The sequence below is a fragment of the Hyperolius riggenbachi genome, chromosome 11, assembly GCF_040937935.1.
Source record: "Hyperolius riggenbachi isolate aHypRig1 chromosome 11, aHypRig1.pri, whole genome shotgun sequence".
In the NCBI taxonomy this organism is placed as follows: Eukaryota; Metazoa; Chordata; class Amphibia; order Anura; family Hyperoliidae; genus Hyperolius; species Hyperolius riggenbachi.
In genome coordinates this window covers 23,336,048-23,360,474 of record NC_090656.1, presented here as the reverse complement: position 1 = coordinate 23,360,474, position 24,427 = coordinate 23,336,048, and the positions used below count along the sequence as shown (strand labels likewise).

The 24,427-nt window shown below is 43.0% G+C and overlaps 1 protein-coding gene across 8 annotated transcripts in view; it reads left to right on the top strand.

Annotated features, from left to right (window-relative positions):
• Positions 1–24,427, top strand: part of ZNF536 (zinc finger protein 536) — a 576,810-nt gene that overhangs the window by 395,731 nt on the left and 156,652 nt on the right. For all 8 annotated transcript variants that reach the window (XM_068261011.1, XM_068261010.1, XM_068261013.1 and 5 more), the window contains one exon: positions 5,911–8,079. In XM_068261011.1, coding sequence (XP_068117112.1) covers positions 5,913–8,079 — 2,167 coding nt within the window. In that variant the 5' untranslated portion in view covers positions 5,911–5,912. The remainder of the gene's footprint in view (positions 1–5,910; positions 8,080–24,427) is intronic.

Genomic DNA, 24,427 nt, shown 5'->3' with positions numbered 1-24,427 from the left:
AATGGCAGTGTAAAGGTAGCAGGGGGGTGAATGTCTCAAACATGGCAGCCCTTTCAGCTATTTAAAGCCAGGAGCTGCTTATATCCCTTTAAATGGCAAATGTAAAAAAGAGCTGTGGCACTCACAAAGGAAGGTTGCAGGGGGCAACCAACCACTAAAGGCAGGTGGAGATTTATAAACCCGACTACCCTTGGGTAACCAGCTGGATCTTTATGCAGTCGCACTCTTGGCAAAACAACAAAGGGCCTATCTGTAGCAGAGCCAGTGAAAAGTCCTTTGGACCAATCAGACTCCTGTTGGAGTCCGTTGTCTCTTACTATTTTCTTCCATGGGGGTCTAATCTGGCACTTCCATTATTCATGTTGTTGGCTTCTCACGGAGAAAGAGGAAGAGGTCTTTGCATGTAGGGAATTCAAAGTGTTGAGAAAAATCTACAGATTCAGGGCAATGGTGAATGGCAAAGTTGAACTAATGCTAAACTGTATTGCCTGTATGAAGATACCACCATTACCACCAAAGTAAAGAGTTGGCAGTCACGATGGATTGGCCACTTGAAAGAAATGCACCTAGTCACAAATGCCTTCTATCAACAACCCAGAAGGAAGGTCATTCCTTGGCTGACCCAAGATGGTCTAATGAAGAGGTGGATGCATTTTGTATTATCTAGAGTGTGAAACTAAAGGAAGTAGCCGCCTTAGGTTGAAATAATTAGGAAGTGTTGTTATAATAGACAGAACTCTTCTAGGGCCAAAGCGCCAATGACTAGCAGTGGCAACCACGTTACAGCTTTCCTTTACATTTACATAAAGTTTATAATAACCCACAAAGTGGACACTGCATGATCTTCGTTAAGCCGTATAATTTTCACCAGAATAACGTGCTTTGGTGGAACATTAACAAAATTGGAAGGAGCAGGATAAGGGCAGTCCCTTTTATTTCTGTCATGACTGGTGCACATTAATTCTTTATTGGATTTGCAATTCGGTTTTGGCCAATTTATTTTTTAAGATATATAAAAAGAAGCTTTTGTGGTTTTTTTTTATCCTTAAACCTAAAAGCTGTAATCCGTAAACACTTGGAAGGTCTTAAAATTCTTTGTAGGAGCATTGCGGTCACTGTGCCACCCCTTACACAGCACAATAATAATTAACTCCAAACTGTTTCTCCGTCCCAAGCCGCGGTTCCCCCTAATGACAGGTTTAATAACAATTTGCATTTCCGCACATTGATATGTCGTCCCCCATAAAGCCTGCGTCTCCTTTTATTAATATTTTGAGGGTTAAATCCTAATCTTGAAGGTTCTGCAGATCGGCTAGTCCGTCTCCTTAAAATTTAATATACCTCGTTAATGCTTACTTGCAAACACTGAAGGATTTTTACGATTATAATCATGTGCTACAGCACCTAGCACTGTTACTAAGCTGCATACTAATCAGCTTAATGAGATATTACGGCACTTTTTGTTGACTAAGGCAAAATCCTTTTTTATTGTTGGAAAGCCTGTCCTTTTATTTTTATTCAAAACATTATCATGTTTTATTGTGTGCCAGAGACAGTCTCCGAGCTCTGCAAATAACCAGAAAAGTTTTATATTTCATTTTGTATATTAACTGCTGGGAAATGTACATTAACTGCACAATATGGCTACCCGCTCTAAAGGAAAAATGCCAGGCCTTGGATCTGTAATAAGTATTGTTGAATAGGTATCAAACTAGGATTTGCGTGGCATCTATTTGCTGCTTCTCCGTGGTCTGGTGGAAGGTCCATTTGCCCTCTTATCACTTCACTACAACCCTGCTCATTCTGTGCATTGGGCTAAAGCTTACACTCCTTTTAGGCTTGGGCCTCCTTGGGTGGGTTTTCCCCCGTCTTCAGACAGAGGGCCTGATTCACAAATCTTTTCTGTTAAATTATCTCACCTTATTTATTAACTCACAATTTATAATTACTTAAATGACTTAACTCATGATTTACCTCTCCTTATCTCACTTAACTCCTGGTTTAGTTCTCCTTATTTGACATAACTCATGGTTTAGCTCTCCTTATTTGACATAACTCATGGTTTAGCTTTCCTTATTTGACATACCTCATGGTTTAGCTCTCCTTATTTGACGTAACTAATGCTTTAGCTCTCCTTATTTGACATAACTCATTGTGTAGCTCTTCTTATTTGACATAACTCATGATTTCGCTTTCCTTATTTGACAAAACTCATGGTTTAGCTCTCCTTATTTGACGTAACTAATCCTTTAGCTCTTCTTATTTGACATAGCTCATCGTTTACCTCTCCTTATCTAACTTAACTCATGGTTTAGCTCTCCTTATTTGACATAGCTCATGGTTTAGCTCTCCTTATTTGACATAGCTCATGGTTTAGCTCTCCTTATTTGACATAACTCATGGTTTAGCTCTCCTTATTTTACATAACTTATGGTTTAGCTCTCCTTATCTATTTATCTCATGAATTAAATCTCCTTATTTGTTTATCTCATGCACTAGCACTCCTTACAGTTAAGGTGAAAAATAAGTAACCTTTGTGGATTAACCTCAACCTCTTATTTTTTGGCTCGGGAAACTGACCACAGGGATTTGGCGTCTACATTTTTTGCATGTATTTGAGTCGACTCAGTTCACTTAGGTGCTATACTCAATTGGTATTAGATGCTGTTTTAGCCACCACTACGGTCTAAAGGCAGAGCAGGAGTGGCTGCAGATCGACAGCCCATAGCTGCAGTTTGATCAATTTTCAATAGATTCCTTGCTAAAATGTATTGAAAGTCAAAGTGCAGTGTGTGGTAGGAATCAATTCCTTCCTGAATAGATTCCTTTCATAGGGAAGTCAAACATTTTTCTGCATCGGGTGGAAATCTAAAAGTATATGACTAGGATTACACGTTCCTGGTGGAAGGTCCTTTTGCCTTCTTGTTAGTTCACTACAACCCTACCCATTCTGTGCCAAGGCCCAATGCTTACGTTGACTGTATGCTTCAGTTCTGCCTCTTGGATAGCTGTGCCCTTTCTTCATTAATCAAGTATTATTTTGTTTTTGTTTTTTTCGCTCAGGGAACTGTCTATAGTAATTTGGTGTCTACATTTTCACATTCTTTGCCACCTAATAAAGTAGTCAGGGCTGTGGAGTCGGTACAAAAATCATCCGACTTTATGAAACCTCCGACTCCAGGTACTCAAAATAGCTCCGACTCCTTAGTCTAATTTTTACAAAGGCTATGGATTTGGTTCAAAAATCATCTGACTCCGACTCCTCAGTTAACTGAAACCACCGACTCTGATTCCTCAGTTTACTGGAACCACTGACTCAGACTCTGACTTCGACTTCAGGTACCCAAAATTGCTTCGACTCCGACTCCTTAGTCTAATTTTTTACAAAGGCTATGGATTTGGTTAAAAAATGATCCGACTCCGACTCTTCAGTTTACTGAAACCACCGACTCCGACTCTAGGTACCCAAAATTGCTCCGACTCCTCGATCCCACAGCCCTGAAAGTAGTCTTAGTTCGCATGAGAGCCAAACTAAATACATGTCAACTGCTCAAAAGAAATAACTAAAATATCATAATCTCTAAATATACGTGGTTAGGGTGGTTAAGGGATTGTTTTGGGTTCGGGTTTGATTGGTATTAAGGATTCTTAAAAGGGTTATGGTTTGGTTCAGGTAAAAAGTCAAGATTTGTGAGGTGGTGTTAGGCAGTTAATAAAAGGCAAAAATTAAAGTTGAGGTTTGAGACAGTTATTGAGGGGTAGTGCTTCAGAAGCGGTAAAGGTCAATGTTATGCTGGCAAATAATGAAAGTTAAACAGTCAAATTTTTTAGATAAAATTGTCCTATCATCTTCATTCATAATTCTACCGCTGTGATTTCTCCATAAAATTTTTGCTGTAAAGATCTGTCAAGATGGAAGACTTTTTATCAGATGTGGTGGGCTACGGAACGACCATGCCTTTAAATGTCCTGGCTTTTCCAACACGTACACAGGTGGTAATGCGGTAATGTGCATGACTGTGTGCTGCAGGGCTGGTGGTTCCATGACAAAGGGTGCTATATGGGACACATAAGCTATTTGGGAAAAGCCTAACTGTAAAACATTTGACCTGGATACATTTTATCAAAATGTTTTGGAATCAGTGGTCCTAGGCCTCCTCCACCACTCATGGTGCACTTCCATATATTTTGCTGTGTCACCTGGCTGGTAGGTTGGTGGGAAATCATACCATGACTTCCACTGATCAGAATCAAAGGTGCATCAGGTGCAGGAGAAGATTGAAATTCACCACTTTGGACACATGTATGACTCACACCTACCACTATGCTATGGCTCTTGCCTCAGACTATTCCTACGAAATACCCAACATGCTCATGGTGACCCACAGGGCCATTTCTAGACTTTTTGGTGCCTGAGGCAAACTTGTGAGGGAGCCCCCCCCCCCCCCCCCCCCCCCGATTTGGAATTATCTCACAGCACGCGACTATTTACTCTGCTTCATTTAATGTCCTCACATGACACGCTGCAGCTCAACACAATAGCACACTGGCTGGCTGTGAGTCTGTGACAAACAAACTGCTCACCCCCAGCCACTCCATTCCTCCTCAGTCAGAACAGCAGTGCCACCTCCTCCCTTCTGCTGTGCAAGTCAAATGAAACACTGCTGTTCTCCTGCCTCCTCCTCCTCACTCACTGTCCGATTCCTCAAACAGCACTACAAGCTGCTTTTCCCCAATGATATTCTCCTGCCTCCCCCCTCCTCACTCACTGTCAGGCTCCTCACACAGCACTACAAGCTGCTTTTCCCCAATGATGACCTCTTCACCTCGCTCTCCTCTCACTTCTCCTCCTACTGTGACTGCATGCTCTTAGTGTAAACACACAGTACAAACATGCTGCCCCTGTAATCTCTGCACCTGATGCAAATGTTTCTCTTTGCTTCATGAGAGAAATGGTCCTGGTGACCTAAAACCACAAGGAAAGTATGAGGAGGTTAAAGAGACCAAAAACCCTCTTACGAAATAAGCTATGCTACCGTAAATACAATTGTGTTTTCTTAATACAGAAGATGTTTGCAATAATTCAGCTTTAAGTAAGCAAGAAAAATCTCCCACAATACATCACTGCTGAATATGCATTTCATCCCTTTGTGCTCCTAAAAGCCAGACACACCCCGCTGTAGAGATGATTTGCATATTCAGCACTAATGCATAATGGGAGGTCTTTCTTACTCACGTAACGCTACTGTATGGCAAATATCTTCTGTTTTAAGACAGAAAAATTACAAAAAGTTCCCACTGATATATATGGTAAAATGCATGAGGGTGCTTCGTCTCTGGTTCCCTTTAGGCCTCTTTTACAGTGTGACGTTAAAGTCGCACGTTAGAAAGTGTTCCAACGCAGACTAACTCACAGCAGTACAAAGTCCGTGCGACTATCACGGTGCACACGTTGTGTTGTGTGTAATGTGTAGCAATATTTAGAGAGTGCTGCATGCTGTGCGTTTAGCAATACATTTGCTGCGTTATGTGTGTTGCACATGCTCAGTAATGTTTTGTTTTTTTAAATGTAACGCATGCTCCGTTTTAGTTCCATCAGTATGCGACGAAAACGGCGCACCAAGAGACACATAACGTAGTACAAAATAATGTCTAATTTTATAACCTACATGCGCTGCGTTACGGGCACATTGTGCGACTTTAACGTCGCATCAAACGCACCGTCCCACTGTGAAAGATAGTATATATATAAAACCACCACTGAGGAGATGTCTATGCTAAGCAACAAAACAAAGCTGAATTCAGGGAACATGCATGGAGTCTTGCAATGAACTTATTTAATCCTTCTGTATCTTATCATCTTCATAACCATAACATGAGTGTAACAGTGTTTGTTTTTTCTTTTTTTAGGGATGGAGGAAGCTAGTTTGTGCCTTGGAGTTTCATCAGCTGTGCCTGACGTCGACACCCACCTCAACAACTCTTTACTGAATGGCCAGTATTCAATGAGTCAGAAGTTACACCAGATTACATCACAGCTTGGCCACGCCTTCCCGGAGCAGCAGAATCGCCAGAAATCAGAGGACAAGCCTGTATCTCCCATTGACGACAAAAGTCATGTGTCCATGACTGGTCAACCGATCAGCAACCAGATGGCTCTGCTGGCCAACCAACTTAATCGAGAGCTTGATAGCAGTCTTAATGGAAGAGTTGACCTACAGCAGTTTCTCAATGGACAGAACCTTGGGATCATGTCTCAGATGAATGACATTGAGGACGACGCCAGGAAAAACAGAAAGTATCCGTGTCCACTTTGCGGCAAACGTTTTCGTTTTAATAGCATATTATCACTTCACATGCGTACTCACACTGGGGAAAAGCCTTTCAAGTGTCCATACTGTGACCACAGAGCGGCCCAGAAAGGTAACTTGAAGATCCACCTACGCACTCACAAACTCGGCAATCTTGGCAAAGGCCGAGGAAGGGTCAGAGAGGAAAATCGGCTGCTGCACGAACTGGAAGAAAGAGCAATATTACGGGACAAGCAGATGAAAAGTAGTCTTCTTCAACCTCGAGTTGACATGAAACCACAACAACAGCACTTACATCAGTCACCATTAACCAACTGTCACATCTCATTGCCTGCTAATCATAGCACATCTGATCTTACCAGCAAAGCACCATCTCCGAAGCCTGTGGTTGTTCAAGAGGAAGCAACTACTCCTACCACCGGATTCAGGTGTACCTTCTGCAAAGGAAAATTTAAAAAGCGAGAGGAACTAGACAGGCATATCCGAATATTACATAAGCCTTACAAGTGCACACTTTGTGATTTTGCTGCCTCTCAGGAGGAAGATTTGATCAGTCACGTTGAGAAGGCCCATATCACAGCTGAGTCAGTTCAAGGCCAAGGCTCCAGTGGAAATGGAGAGCAGCCGGCCAATGAGTTCCGCTGTGAAGTGTGTGGTCAGGTCTTCAGCCAAGCTTGGTTTTTGAAAGGCCACATGAGGAAGCACAAGGATTCATTTGAACACTGCTGTCAGATATGCGGAAGGCGCTTCAAAGAGCCTTGGTTTCTAAAAAATCACATGAAGGTCCACCTGAACAAATTATCTGTCAAGAACAAATCCCCAAGTGAAGCTGAGGTCCCCGGGTCCATGAACAGTGTTTCGCAGGAGGCGCATGCCAATCTTTACTCCAGATACATTTCCTGCTTGCAAAGTGGCTACATGCCTTCCGACAAAGCTAGTTTAAGTGACCACAGCCATGTATATAACAAGTCAGAGCTGAAAGAGAAAGATGTCATTGGTAAGCTGCTGTCCCCAATTGCTGGCTTGGCTCACAACATGTCCGAAAGTGAAAAGCATTCTTTGCTTGGATCCCTAAACTTGGTGCCTCCACTTAAGTCCAGCTGTATAGAACGGCTGCAGGCCGCAGCCAAAGCAGCCGAAATGGACCCAGTCAATAGTTACCAAGCCTGGCAGCTCATGGCAAGAGGTATGGCAATGGAACACAGTTTCTTGTCTAAAGAACAACAAATACAGCGGAACCATGAAGACACTTTAACCAGTGCTGGGGTTATGTTTGATAAGGAAAAGAGAGAATACATCATTGTTGGGCCTGATGGCTCCAAACAGAAGATGCAGACTGATTTGGTTCATGGCTCTAAAATGTGTAATCAGAGAGATGTTCCCTCAAAACTTGACCTTCTAGAAAGCACGAGAGATTTCTTGACCCACAGCCTAAACCAGGGGCTTGACTACAACCTGCGAGGCCATGCCACCCTGAAAGATAAACCAAATGAATGTCCTGATTGTGGGAGGGTGTTTAGAACCTACCACCAAGTTGTGGTTCACTCGAGAGTCCACAAAAGAGACAAGAAGGTGGAAGAAGAAAGCCTTCACATGAACCTGGAAGAGCGTCGAGGATCAGGGAGTGACCAAGAATCTCAGTCTATGAGTCGATCCACCACTCCAGGATCTTCAAACATCACCGAAGAGAGTGGAAACGGTGGAGCCCTTTCCCAAGCTGGTAGTGCGCAGGAAGACAGCCCGCACCCATCATCACCTTCTTCATCAGGTATGAAACATTAACATTATTCCTCTATCGGTAAACCAGAAACCAGTGAGAAGTGGTTTGCTAGTTAGTCTTAGAGTAGGTAAGGATGAAAACTTTTGGCCAACATAACCAAAGTTACTGTTGGTAGTAAAATTAATCAAGTTATGTTAAGCAGAATTTGCCATTGAATTAACAAAATTTAGAGACAATTTTCAAAATAAGAGCAACGTCATTGAAACAAGGACATCAGAGGTGAAAATAAAGTGATGAGAAAAACAATTGTATCTATCCTCCTTCTCCTAAAAATGACCTTTTTTTTACATATCCCACAGTTGTATTTTATCTTTAAATCTAGTTTTTACTGTTTCATTTTCTCTGCTCAATGGCACCTTTATTGAAGTATGCTAGAGCTCAAATCTATGAATTATTGATCCTTTTTAGATCTTTCCTGCTCCAGGAAGCCATTTACTGACAGGAAAGTATTCTATGGCTGCAATTGCTTATCAGTGAGGGTTATGCTATAATCTGACCCAGTCCAACCCGGATAGAAACTGTCACTTGCATACTTGATGATTAACTCTTTCAGGCAGAGAAAGAAAAAAAAAGAACACAGCCTAGTGATTTGTGTGCTACGCACTGTACATACACATGTCTATATCTTCATGTCACATGTCACCTCAGTTGTCCTTTAAGCTCTTATGCTCCTAGGTTTTAGGGAAGCTTCAGTCTATAGACTCAGAATAGCAGATACGCCCACCATAAAATGAAAAAAAATTAAAAAAGGTATAGAAGCTGGTGTGGAGGACACTTAACCCTAAAATGTGAGAGCTTACTGCAGGCAAACCAAGTCCTGATTAGGTGCTTTTAAGGCTGTAGACACGCTATGAGCGCTCTCTGAGTACTTTTCTGACCATCAGCGCTTTCTGAGCGTTTTTTTAAAAAAACTATCCCATTGACTTGCATTAAGATCGCAGTAAAATTGCAGGTGGCACCCACACCAAGATCTCGCCTGTAATAAATCCATGACAGCTGGCAGTTATTAAAGAGAACCTGTGGCGGGTATTTGAATCTTAAGAGACCACAGAGGCATGTCCTGTGCATAATGACATGCCTCTGGATCTCGCTATTGCCGCCTCTAGTCCCCCCTTCCCCCCCAGGTCTGCTGTGCCCCCCTGTAAAAAGCGCCCGGCTAGCGACAATCTGCTTGTCACTAGCCTTCTATTTACCTGCAGACTGTCATTCACTGTGCGGTCCCCGCCGCTACCCGCTTTCTGTGAGCTGCCTCCAATCGGAAGCTAAGCCGTGACCCAGGAAGTACCTCCCAGGTAGCAGCTTAGCTTCCGATTGGAGGCAGCTCACAGGAGGCAGGCAGCGGCGGGGACAGAGGCGGGGGAACGCACATTGAATGACAGTCTGCAGGTAAATAGAAGGCTAGTGACAAGCAGATTGTCGCTAGCCGGGGCTTTTTACAGGGGGGCACAGCAGACCCGGGGGGGGGGGGGACTAGAGGCGGCAATAGCGAGATCCAGATGCATGTCATTATGCACAGGACATGCCTCTTTGGTTTCTTAAGATTTCAAATACCCAATTCTGGTTCTCTTTAAATAAGACGCACACCCATTCTGCAGTGAGTCTAACTGGAGCAGGCAGATGGAAATGTCACAGTTTCCTGCCAGTCAGTTTATTAGTGCAGGTGTTGACAAAGTGTAACATGGGCTCCTGCTCTGTGTAGCTATTTTCTTCTGCAGCAGGTTTTGAGTGTTAGGTAGTTTAAACAAATTACTAGTTAGTTTTGGAATGACTTACCTAGCTGTACATTAAAAATGGAAGAATACATTTAAGAAAACCGAACTGCAAAATAAATAATTAAAGGACCTCTTTCATGAAAAATGTAAAATACATACATATAAAATGTACATTTCTCTTAGAGGAAAAATGCACTATCAATGGCCCTTTTCCTATATTGCTGTCACTTAAAGGGGAGCTGTAACCAAGGATTGGACATCAGTAGCTGATACCACCTTTCCCATGAAGAATTTTTACCTTTTCTCAAATGGATCACCAGGGGGCTCTGTATGGCTTATATTGTGGTGAGACCCCTCCCACAGTGTGATGTCAGGACCTAGGTACTGACATCACACTGTTTCCAACTGCCATAAAAGCAGCATCTCCTTCCACAGACATCACCTGCCAGCAGTAAAGATGTCACCATGTGATAAATGTCAGAATGAAAATCAGGGAGAGGAAAGATTTTAGAATGGGCAAACCCTGACTAAATCATTTATACATAATTATTGTAAAAATGAAGCACTTTTTTCATTACTTTATTTTCCCTGCAGTTCCTCTTTAAAGAGACTCCGTAACAAAAAATTGCATCCTGTTTTTTATCATCCTACAAGTTCCAAAAGCTATTCTAATGTGTTCTGGCTTACTGCAGCACTTTGTACTATCACAGTCTCTGTAATAAATCAACTTATCTCTCTCTTGTCAGACTTGTCAGCCTGTGTCTGGAAGGCTGCCAAGTTCTTCAGTGTTGTGGTTCTGCTATGAACTCCCCCTTCCAGGCCCCTCTATGCACACTGCCTGTGTGTTATTTAGATTAGGGCAGTTTCTCTCTTCTCTCTTATCTTTTACAAGCTGGATAAATCGTCCTCTGAGCTGGCTGGGCTTTCACATAGTGAGGAATTACAGACAAGGGCAAAGCTGTTTGCAGGAAGAAAAGAGCAGCCTGAAACTTCAGTGCATGAGAGATGCAGGGGGAAAGAAACACACAAATGATCTCTTGAGATTCAAAAGGAAGGCTGTATACAGCCTGCTTGTGTATGGATGTATTTTCTATGTGTGGACATACTGTACATCAACCTATTTCCTGTTTTGGTGGCCATTTTGTTTGTTTATAAACAAACTTTTTAAAACTGTTTTTAACCACTTTTAATGCGGTGGGGAGCGGCGAAATTGTGACAGAGGGTAATAGGAGATGTCCCCTAACGCACTGGTATGTTTACTTTTGTGTGATTTTAACAATACAGATTCTCTTTAAAGTAATTAGTAAAAAGTTGACAGATACCATGATCTCTGTATTAGAGGCCCAGCTAATACAGCGCTATACCCCACTCTATATACATACCATGATCTCTGTATTATAGGCCCAGCTAATACAGTGCTATACCTCACTCTATATACACACCACGATCTCTGTATTATAGGCCCAGCTAATACAGCGCTATACCCCACTCTATACACATACCATGAACTCTGTATTATAGGCCCAGCTAATATAGCACTATACCCCACTCTATATACACACCACGATCTCTGTATTATAGGCCCAGCTAATACAGCGCTATACCCCACTCTATACACATACCATGATCTCTGTATTATAGGCCCAGCTAATACAGCGCTATACCCCACTCTCTATCCATACCGTTATCTCTGTATTATAGCCCCGGCTAATACAGCGCTATACCCCACTCTATACACATACCATGATCTCTGTATTATAGGCCCAGCTAATACAGCGCTATACCCCACTCTCTATACATACCATTATCTCTGTATTATAGCCCCGGCTAAAACAGCACTATACCCCACTCTATATTAGGCCCAGCTAATGGAAGCAGGAAATTTGGGCGCATGAGGCAGGTGGACAAAAAGGGCGCCGCCATTCACTCCCATAATAAATATCGTTTAAATCGGCGCCCAACAGGAAAAAAGGGCGCCGGAGAAAAATAAGGTTTTAAAAGCGGCGCCCGGAGACTTTTAATGTTTTATAACTGTTTCTCATGATTACACATTATTTAATGATTTATAATTTTTAAAACATTATTTTTAAACGAAAAACAGTACAATATTTTTTAAAACATTACTTTTAAACGAAAAACCGTACAATTTTTTTTTTTTTTTTTTTCATTTTTAAACGAAAAACCGCACCATATTTTTTTAAAACGTTATTAATGCTTATCACAGGGGGGTCTTAGGTTTAGGCACCAACAGGGGGGTCTTAGGTTTAGGCACCAACAGGGGGGTCTTAGGGTTAGGCACCAACAGGGGGGTCTTAGGGTTAGGCACCAACAGGGGGGTCTTAGGGTTAGGTACCAACAGGGGGGTCTTAGGGTTAGGCACCACCAGGGGGGTCTTAGGGTTAGGCACCAACAGGGGGGTCTTAGGGTTAGGCACCAACAGGGGGGTCTAGGGGTTAGGGATAGGTACAGGGAGGGTTCTGTGTGAGAGTAGGGTTAGGTATAGCTTTAGTAAAATTCTTATTAATGTTTTATAAAACGTTATTATAAATTTCAATTTTTAAACAGGGAAGATTAACGTTTTTAAAATTGCCGATTTTATACACATTATTTAATGATTTATAACTTTATAAAACATTATTTTTAAACGAAATATAACACAATTTTTTTTAAACGTTATTCATGATTATCTTTTAAAACCCTGCGCCCTTTTTTAACGTACGCCAGCTAATACAGCGCTATACCCCACTCTATACACATACCATGATCTCTGTATTATAGGCCCAGCTAATACCCCACTCTATATACATACCACGATCTCTGTATTATAGACCCAGCTAATACAGCGCTATACCCCACTCTATATACATACCATGATCTCTGTATTATAGGCCCAGCTAATACCCCACTCTATATACATACCATGATCTCTGTATTATAGACCCAGCTAATACAGCGCTATACCCCACTCTATATACATACCATGATCTCTGTATTATAGGCCCAGCTAATACAGCGCTATACCCCACTCTATATACATACCATGATCTCTGTATTATAGGCCAGCTAATACAGCGCTATACCCCACTCTATATACATACCATGATCTCTGTATTATAGGTCCAGCTAATACAGCGCTATACCCCACTCTATATACACACTATGATCTCTGTATTATAGGTCCAGCTAATACAGCGCTATACCCCACTCTATATACATACCATGATCTCTGTATTATAGGTCCAGCTAATACAGCGCTATACCCCACTCTATATACACACTATGATCTCTGTATTATAGGTCCAGCTAATACAGCACTATACCCCACTCTATATACACACTATGATCTCTGTATTATAGGCCCAGCTAATACAGCGCTATACCCCACTCTATATACATACCATGGCCTCTGTATTATAGGCCCAGCTAATACAGCGCCATACCCCACTCTATACACATACCATGATCTCTGTATTATAGACCCAGATAATACAGTGCTATACCCCACTCTATACACATTCCATGATCTCTGTATTATAGGCGCAACTAATATAGCGCTATACCCCACTCTATATACACACTATGATCTCTGTATTATAGGTCCAGCTAATACAGCGCTATACCCCACTCTATATACACACTATGATCTCTGTATTATAGGTCCAGCTAATACAGCGCTATACCCCACTCTATATACACACTATGATCTCTGTATTATAGGTCCAGCTAATACAGCGCTATACCCCACTCTATATACATACTATGATCTCTGTATTATAGGCCCAGCTAATACAGCACTATACCTCACTCTATATACACACCACGATCTCTGTATTATAGGCCCAGCTAATATAGCACTATACCCCACTCTATACACATACCATGATCTCTGTATTATAGGCCCGGCTAATACAGCGCTATACCCCACTCTATATTAGGCCCAGCTAATACAGCGCTATACCCCACTCTATATACACACCACGATCTCTGTATTATAGGCCCAGATAATACAGCGCTATACCCCACTCTATATACACACCACGATCTCTGTATTATAGGCCCAGCTAATACAGCGCTATACCCCACTCTATACACATACCATGATCTCTGTATTATAGACCCAGCTAATACAGCGCTATACCCCACTCTATATACATACCATGATCTCTGTATTATAGGCCAGCTAATACAGCGCTATACCCCACTCTATACACATACCATGATCTCTGTATTATAGACCCAGCTAATACAGCGCTATACCCCACTCTATATACATACCATGATCTCTGTATTATAGGCCAGCTAATACAGCGCTATACCCCACTCTATATACATACCATGATCTCTGTATTATAGGCCCAGCTAATACAGCGCTATACCCCACTCTCTTACATACCATGGCCTCTGTATTATAGGCCAGCTAATACAGCGCTATACCCCACTCTATATACACACTATGATCTCTGTATTATCGGCCAGCTAATACAGCGCTATACCCCACTCTATATGCATACCATGATCTCTGTATTATAGACCCAGCTAATACAGCGCTATACCCCACTCTATACACATACCATGATCTCTGTATTATAGGCCCAGCTAATACAGCGCTATACCCCACTCTATATACATACCATGATCTGTATATTATAGGCCAGCTAATACAGCGCTATACCACCTTCTATACACATACCATGATCTCTGTATTATAGACCCAGCTAATACAGCGCTATACCCCATTCTATATACATACCATGATCTCTGTATTATAGGCCCAGCTAATACAGCACTATACCCCATTCTATACACATACCATGATCTCTGTATTATAGACCCAGATAATACAGCGCTATTCCCCACTCTATATACATACCATTATCTCTGTATTATAGGCCCAGCTAATACAGCGCTATACCCCACTCTATATACACACCATGATCTCTGTATTATAGGCCAGCTAATACAGCACTATACCCCACTCTATATACACACCATGATCTCTATATTATAGGCCCAGCTAATACAGCACTATACCCCACTCTATACACATACCATGATCTCTGTATTATAGGCCCAGATAATACAGTGCTATACCCCACTCTATACACATTCCATGATCTCTGTATTATAGGCGCAACTAATATAGCGCTATACCCCACTCTATATACACACTATGTTCTCTGTATTATATAGCCCCAGCTAATACAGCGCTATACTAGAGTGACCAGATTTTTGTGGGTCCAACCTGGGATGGGGAGGGGGGCGGCGCCGCCGTGAAAAGTGGGGAGGACTGAGGAGCGCGCATCGGTGAAGACCGGGGGAGCTGCGGCGCGCGCAGCGCCGGAAAAATGGGCGTGGCCATGACATTGTATGGGCGGGGCTAACGTAATGATGTAACAGCGAGGCATAAGAAAGCAGTGTTTACGCCATGATGTGGACAAACGAGACTTTGCATCATGGGTGTGCAGAAACTGTGTGATGCTAATAGTATACCGTAACCACAAAGCAGCAAACATAGCCATCTATGACCATTAAATAATAAATGCAGTAACAGTTACCCCGGACACCAGAAAATAAACGCAATAGGCAACATGTCAGCACAAAATAACCGCAATGCGGGCAACATGTCATTATAAAATAAATGCAATGCGGGCAAACATGTCCGTACAAAATAAACGCAATGCGGGCAAACATGTCAGTACAAAATAAACGCAATGCGGGCAAACATTTCACCAGACAATAAACGCAATGCGGGCAAACATGTCAGTACAAAATAAACGCAATGCGGGCAAACATGTCAGTACAAAATAAACGCAATGCGGGCAAACATTTCACCAGACAATAAACGCAATGCGGGCAAACATGTCAGTACAAAATAAACGCAATGCGGGCAAACATGTCAGTACAAAATAAACGCAATGCGGACAACATGTCAGTACAAAATAAATGCAATGCGGGCAACATGTCGGTACAAAATAAACGCAATGCGGGCAACATGTCGAAACAAAAGAAACGCAATGCGGGTAAACATTTCACCATAAAAAAAAACGCAATGCGGGCAAACATTTCACCAGAAAAGAAACAATGCGGGCAAACATTTCACCAGAAAAGAAACAATGCGGGCAAACATTTCACCAGGAAAGAAACGCACTGCGGGCAAACATTTCACCAGAAAAGAAACAATGCGGGCAAACATTTCACCAGAAAAGAAACAATGCGGGCAAACATTTCACCACAAAAGAAACAATGCGGGCAAACATTTCACCACAAAAGAAACAATGCGGGCAAACATTTCACCAGAAAAGAAACCTAATGCGGGCAAACATTTCACCTGGAAAAGAAAGCATTTACTCACCTGGCAGAAGTCTCCGGCCTCTGGCGCGCTCCTGGGACCGTCTTACTTCTCCTGCAGTCTCCCGCGTTGACAAGGCTACGGCAAGATGGCGCCCGAAGCCCTGTACTGGAGACACAAATAGGTCTCCAGTACAGGGCTTCGGCAGCCATCTTGCCGTAGCCCTGCTCGCCTGCCGGTGTCGGAAACAGACACCGGAAGAGGATGCTGGAGCGGGGCTGCGGGCAATGAACTGGCACGGCGTCTATAGACGCCGCTGCCAGTTCATTGAGGAGAGAGTGGCCAGAGTCCCGAGGCCGGGACGTCCCGCTGCTGAAAGCGGGACGTTTCCCGGGACCTCATGCTGCCTGGGACAGCGGACCCCGAATCCGGGACGTCTGGTCACTCTAGCTATACCCCACTCTATATACACACCATGATCTCTATATTATAGGCCCAGCTTATACAGCACTATACCCCACTCTATACACATTCCATGATCTCTGTATTATAGGCGCAACTAATATAGCGCTATACCCCACTCTATATACACACTACAGTGTTCTCCCCAGAATTTTTTTTCCAGCCGGGTGGCATGAAGTAGTAGCCGGGTGGCATGAAAAAGTAGCCGGGTGGGGAGAGATGAAAATGCGGGGCAACTATGCTTACAGCATAGGAGGAGGTAAGGAGGTTAGCCAATGACAGCCGGGTGGTCACCAAATCTAGCTGGGTGGAGCACCCGGCTAAAAGAGTCTAGGGAGAACACTGACACTATGTTCTCTGTATTATATAGCCCCAGCTAATGCAGCGCTATACCCCACTCTATATACATTCCATGATCTCTGTATTATAGACCCAGCTAATACAGCGCTATACCCCACTCTATATACATACCATGATCTCTGTATTATAGGCCCAGCTAATACAGCGCTATACCCCACTCTATATACATTCCATGATCTCTGTATTATAGGCCCAGCTAATACAGTGCTATACCCCACTCTATATACATACCATGATCTCTGTATTATAGGCCCAGCTAATACAGTGCTATACCCCACTCTATATACATTCCATGATCTCTGTATTATAGGCCCAGCTAATACAGTGCTATACCCCACTCTATATACATACCATGATCTCTGTATTATAGGCCCAGCTAATACAGTGCTATACCCCACTCTATATACATACCATGATCTCTGTATTATAGGCCCAGCTAATACAGCGCTATACCCCACTCTCTATACATACCATGATCTCTGTATTATAGGCCCAGATAATACAGCGCTATACCCCACTCTATACACATTCCATGATCTCTGTATTATAGGCCCAACTAATATAGCGCTATACCCCACTCTATATACACACTATGTTCTCTGTATTATATAGGCCTAGATAATACAGCGCTATACCCCACTCTATATTACGCCCAGCTAATACAGTTCTATACCCCACTCTATATACATACCATTATCTCTGTATTATAGGCCCAGCTAATACAGTGCTATACCCCACTCTATATATATATACCATGATCTCTGTATTATAGGCCCAGCTAATACAGCGCTATACCCCACTCTATATACATACCATGATCTCTGTATTATAGGCCCAGCTAATACAGCGCTATACCCCACTCTATATACATACCATGATCTCTATATTATAGGTCCAGCTAATACAGCGCTATACCCCACTCTATATACATACCATGATCTCTGTATTATAGGTCCAGCTAATACAGCGCTATACCCCACCTTTTCCCCAAAATTTACTCTGATTCATTTAATGTTCTCACATGACATGCTGCAGCTCAACACAATAACACACTGGCTGGCTGTGAGTCTGTGACAAACAAACTGCTCACCTTCAGCCACTCCATTTCTCCTCAGTCAGGGCAGCAGTGCCACCTCCTCCCTTCTGCTGTGCAAGTCAAATGAAACACTGCTGCTCTCCTGCCTCCCCCTCCTCACTCACTGTCAGACTCCTCACACAGCACAACAAGCTGCTTTTCCCCAATGCTGCTCTCCTGCCTCCCCCCCCCTCCTCACTGACTGTCAGACTCCTCACACAGCACAACAAGCTGCTTTTCCCCAATGATGACCTCCTGCCCCTCCCCTCCTCACTCACTGTCAGACTCCTCACACAGCACAACAAGCTGCTTTTCCCCAATGATGACCTCTTCACCTCGCTCTCCTCTCGCTTCTCCTCCTACTCTGACTGCATGCTGTTAGTGTAAACACAGTACAAACATGCTGCCCCTGTAATCTCTGCACCTGATGCAAATGTTTCACCTTGCTTTATGAGAGAACCAATGCTAGCCTTCACCACTGCGAGTGCTGCTGGCGATTTGTGCTGGTTGGTTGAGACTGCTGGATAGCTGATTTCCGGATAACCAGGACTCTACTGTGTATAGTTTATTTTACTCTGGGAGAAATGTACATTTATATATATCTATTTTAACTTTTTCACAATAGTTGTCCCTAAAGAGGAACTTTAACGCAGGATTGAACTTCATTCAGATCAGTATCAGATCAGATTAGATCAGTAGCTGATACTCCCTTTCCCATGAGAAATCTTCACCTTTTCTCGTATAAATCATCAGGGAAGTCTGTATAGCTGATATTGTGATGTAACCCCTCCCACAGTGTGATGTCATGACCAAGGTCCTGACAGTTTCCTGTCTGTGAACCTCGCTGCATTGTGGGAAATAATGGCTTTTTCCAACTGCCAAGCAAGCAATATCTCCCTCTGGGCATAGAACTATCGGTAACAAACATTCCGTACAGATCACCTAAAGATGTCACCACCCGTGATACATTTCAAAATGTAAATCAGCAAGAGGCCTCAGACAGAGGCGCTAAGCTTTGTAACAGACTGATCGAGTTTTATATGCTCCCTTGTATTGCCTGAGGAAGTGGGATATTCCCAGCGAAACGCGTTGCACCAATCTGGAGTATGTAAATAAACATTTTTGTTGTTGAAATTGGCAACTACTCTTGTCTGCTTTGGAGGGGTAAGTCCACCACTACCCACTTCATTTAAAACGTTTTAAAGTAATTGTTTATACTCTTCTGGCGCCTCTGTACAACTGCATCGTCAATTAAAGGGAACCAGAGATGAATGATTCACACAAAATAAACCTATCAGTTGATAGCTTGTAAAAAGTAAATGCTCTACCTGATACTTTTGTCGCTCTGGTGTGCCTTTATGAGTGTTTTTTATCCATTATTGCTCCCGGTAAAATTCAATATGGCTGCCGGCTCATATCCCTTCTGCTTCCAGGTTATAAGCTGTTCTGGATGTGCTGTCTAGCCTCTATGAGACTATAGACAAGCAGGGCTGCTGCTGCAGCTTTTCATCTGTGTGCTTTCAACTTTATTATTCTGGCATGCTGTGTGGCTGCCTGTAGGAAGTGTCTCTGGGCTCTCGGTGTCTCCTATTTATAAGTTTTGTGATACAAGTGACACAGCTCTTAAAAATGATGTCAGACTGTTCTAATGTTTTCTGTATCTCATCGGAAAGTCTATACTGATGGGCCCATTTGGGTCCTTCCCCATCACCTAAATAAATATATATATATTTTTTTTTGTAGAGGACACAGCATATGTGATTCAAACACACCGCACACCATTTACTAGCCAGTGTGGGATCCCATTGCCATAAGCGAGTGCGAGTCATAGATCTGCCGTAGTAGCGTCCTACTGATTGCTAAACGCCCCACTCTACGTTCCGCTTGATCTATCTGTGATAAAAGCATGTTTTTTTTCTCACTACAAAAGTAATCATTCCTCAGGCCTATCAAGAAAGGAAATGAAGACACAGCACAGTACCCTGTTACCGTTGGCAACATTGATTTTCCCAATCAGCCGTTTAGTCTGGTAAATCGGAGGAAGAGTCGGCGGGCCAGGCGAGCCCAGCGACAGCGCTCTAATGTGGCTCGTCTACGGCGCAGTACAGCTGAGCGAATACCTCAAGTGAAGGAGTGACATATGGGCTCCGGCAGCTTCTAATAAACAGGCTTATTCAAGGAGCCAAAGAAGTGACAGCCGCCCAGCAGGGAACAAGGGCAGTCGCAGGAATCACTGCTAGGCCTGCTTGGCATATCGCATGTCCCCTAATCACACAGGGCTGTCAGAGAGGAAATCAGTCGCTGCAGTGGGTAACACATGTACGGACCGGCTCAGTGCAGCTCACTGCTGTAGTCATGCTGGGTTATTATTATTACCATTATTATTAATTTATATAACAACACTTTACAGAGTACATAGTCATGTCACTGACTGTCCTCAGAGGAGCTCACAATCTAATCCCCACCATAGTCATAGTCTAATGTCCTACCATATTATTATTATGTATTTATATAGCACTGACATCTTCTGCAGCACTTCACAGAGTACATAGTCATGTCACTGACTGTCCTCAGAGGAGCTCACAATCTAATCTCTACCATACACATTGTTTAATGTCATACCATTTTATTATTAATTTACATAGCGACACTTTACAGAGTACATAGTCATGTCACTGACTGTTCTCAAAAGAGTTCTCAACCTAATTGTACCATAGTTATAATCTAATGTCCTACCATATTGTTAGTATGTATTTATAGAGCACTGACATCTTCGGCAGCATTTTACAGAATACTTAGTAATATCTGATAATAATATATGACTGTCCTCAGAGGAGCTCACAATCTAATCCCTACCATAGTCACAGTCTACTGTTCTACCATATTATTATTGTGTACCTTCTGCAGCACTTTACAGTGTACATAGTCATGTTACTTACTGTCCTCGGAAGAGCTCACAGTCTAATCCTACCATAGTCATAGTCAAATGTCCTACCATATTATTATTAATTTACATAGCAACACTTTACAGAGTACATAGCCATGTCAGTGACTGTCCTCAGAGGAGCTCACAATCTAATCCCAACCATAGTCATAGTCTAATGTCCTACCAGATTATCATTAATTTACATAGCAACACTTTACAGTGTACATAGTCATGTCACTCACTGTTCTTAGAGGAGCTCACAATCTCATTCTTCCATTGTAATAGTCTAATGTCCTCCCATATTATTATCACTGAATATGCTGGAATTTATCGGAAATCTGTTTGCACTAAACTGTCAGCAATAAGTGCCTTTCTGAAGAGATTTGATCAGATAGGGATCAATCTGATGGTTGAATCTGCTGACCCTCTGCCAGTGTAAGGCCACGTTAATTAAGACATTAAGACACCTCTTAAAAGGAACCCGAGGTGTGATACCTATGGAAGATGCCATATTTATTTCCTTACAATACCAGTTGCCTGGCAATCCTGCTGATCTTTCTGGTCTGTATGGTCTAAATCACACACCTGAAACAAGCATGCAGCTAATCTTGTCAGTTTTCTCATAGACATCTGATCTGCACGCTTGTTCAGGGTCTATGGCTTTAACCTTCCTGGCGGTAAGCCTGATCGCCGCGCCGCCTACCCCCCCTCCCACCCCCCCAGACCCCGTGCGCTGCCTTGCCAATCAGTGCCAGGCAGCGCTGAGGGGTGGATCAGGACTCCATTTGACGTCACGACGTCGGTGACGTCATCCCGCACCGTCGCCATGGGAAGCCCTTCAGGAAATCCCGTTCTTTGAACGGGATTTCCTGATCAAAGATCGCCTGAGGCGATCGAAGCGGGCGAAGGGATGCCGCTGCACAGCGGCTATCATGTAGCGAGCCCTAGGCTCGCTACATGATTTAACAAAAACATTTTTTTAAAAAAGCTACTGCGCTGCCCCCTGGCGGTTTCTGATAGACCGCCAGGAGGGTTAAAGAGAACCTGAACTGAAAATTAAAAGTCAAAATAAACATAAACACTTCATACTTACTTCCTGTGTTGTCTACTCCTCAATCTCTTTCTCCTCTCCTGCGTCCTGTCTGTCCACTGTGATCAATGGAATTCTCTGTCCTCCATTTTGAAAATGGCCTTTACCCCATAACCGTTTCCTGGTCAGCACACTGTTAAACTGTAATATAGCCCATGTGAGCCATAGGGAAACATGGACATTACCTTGCACATTCAGTTGTAACTGACAGAAGTTAATATATAACTGACAGCAACTGGTATATTTCAGTTCTGACAAGATATTGTCAGAACTGGAAGGGATCATTGTAAGAAGAAAATAATGAGCTTCTGAGAGGAACTGACAGTGAGGATAGTATGTAATGTTCATTTGCAGCTATGTCATGTGTTTATTTTAAATAATTTTACTTGGTTCAGGTTCCCTTTAAAGGACACCCAAGGGGAAAATAAGCTAATGAAATAAATGATTGTATCTATCTTCCTTCTCCTAAAAATGACTTTTTAAGATAGTCCAGTTTTATTTTATGTTTCAATCTACTTTTTAAGTTTTAACTGTTTTATTGTTTTTGCTCAATGCCACATTCATTGAAGTATGCGAGAGCTGCAATCTATGAACTATTTACCCTTTTTATTGCTTTACTGCTCTCAGAAGCCATCTTCTGCTAGGAAAGTGTTTTATAGTTGGGATTTCTTATCAGTGAGACTCACACTGTAGTCACTTCCTGTCTGTCAGGACTGAGTCAGCCACTTACATACCTGATATTTAGCTCTTTCAGGCAGAGAAAGAAAAAAAGGAACACAGCATAGTTATTTGTGTTCCAGGCACTGTACATACCCATGTCTATCTCATCATGTCACATGTCACTTCGGGTATCCTTTAAGTCTAAGAGGCAGATGATCAGCAGGACAGCCAAGTACAGTGCATCATTTAAAAGGAAACACACGTCAACCTCCCCATCCCTCTCACCTCGGGTTCCCTTCAGTGGCACTTATGATCTCTAAAGAGGCTAGAAAGCATAAATAAATGGTAGAGACAGCTATGCCTCACTGATAACATTCCCTAGTGATAACAATGCAAGCGTCCAGATTCAGATAATGATAAAAGCGTCATGCATGGCGGAATCTCATGAAATATACTTTATACGGCTTTACATCCATGTAGAATGAGCAGTCACGTAGCGAAATCTCATGCCGCACGTCTCATCCTTCTTGTAATGAGCTCGGAATTATATGTCATATTTGTTTATATTCTTTGTGAAGTATATAGGTTACATGTGCAGGTTCTGCTCATAAGCGCAAATATCAGCATATGTTCTCACTGACCTATGGACACCCGCCATATGTGCAGCGCTATTCTCGACACTAACTCTTGAGTATTACTTGTTTATGCTCACTTTCTTTTCCCGGGAGGAAGTGATGCTTTTTTTGTTTTTATTTCTTACAAAAGCTGCAGACAGACCAAATATGGTGACAGGAAGACTCTGAAAGCAGCAGGGTCAGCCATATTATCCCAGGAAAAAACATATATATTAGCAGATAACTACATGTTCTACTTGCATAACAGATGCATTGTATTGATTTTTTGAGTGAATGTTATATAGTAAATAAAGAGAATTCAGTTCCTGGCATTTTCCATCTTGCTTCCCTCTGACTAAAGCCAATCCTGATGCCATTTCCTCCCTTACTTTTTTTCCCTCCTAGAAAATGCACTGTCCTAGCTAGCTTGCTTTGTAAACACATGTGAGCACAGCATAGGTCAGATTTCAGCAGCTCACTGAACTGCCTTCAGCCAATCAGTGAGGAGCAGGAATTTGGGAGGGGTGACAAGCTTTCTTTTCGTTGGCAATAATAAAAAATATAGCCAGGCTGACTAGGATAAGATTTTTTACAGCAGAAACATTTATGATTGTATTGGAATGTTTGCAATGCAGGGTCAGGTTGCATGCTGCGTAATAAACACAGAGCTGTGGGTAACCCTCCTGGCGGTATAAAAAAATCTGCCAGGAGGGAGCGCAGCAGTTTTTTTTTAGTTTTTTTTTCCTATATCATGTAGCGAGCCCAGGGCTCGCTACATGATAGCCACTGCTCAGCGGCATCCCCCCGCCCTCTTCGATTGCCTTCGGCGATCTCCGATCAGGAAATCCCGTTCAAAGAACGGGATTTCCTGGAGGGCTTCCCCCGTCGCCATGGCGACGGGGCGGGATGACGTCACCGACGTCACTGGCGTCGGGACGTCATTGGGAGTCCCGGGCCACCCCTCGGCGCTGCCTGGCACTGATTGGCCAGGCAGCGCACGGGGTCTGAGGGGGGGGGGGCGTGCGGCGCGACGGATAGCAGCGATCGTGCGCGGGGCGGCGGCGATCAGTGTGCTGGCGCAGCTAGCAAAGTGCTAGCTGCGTCCAGCAAAAAAAAAATTAAACAAATCGGCCCAGCAGGGCCTGAGC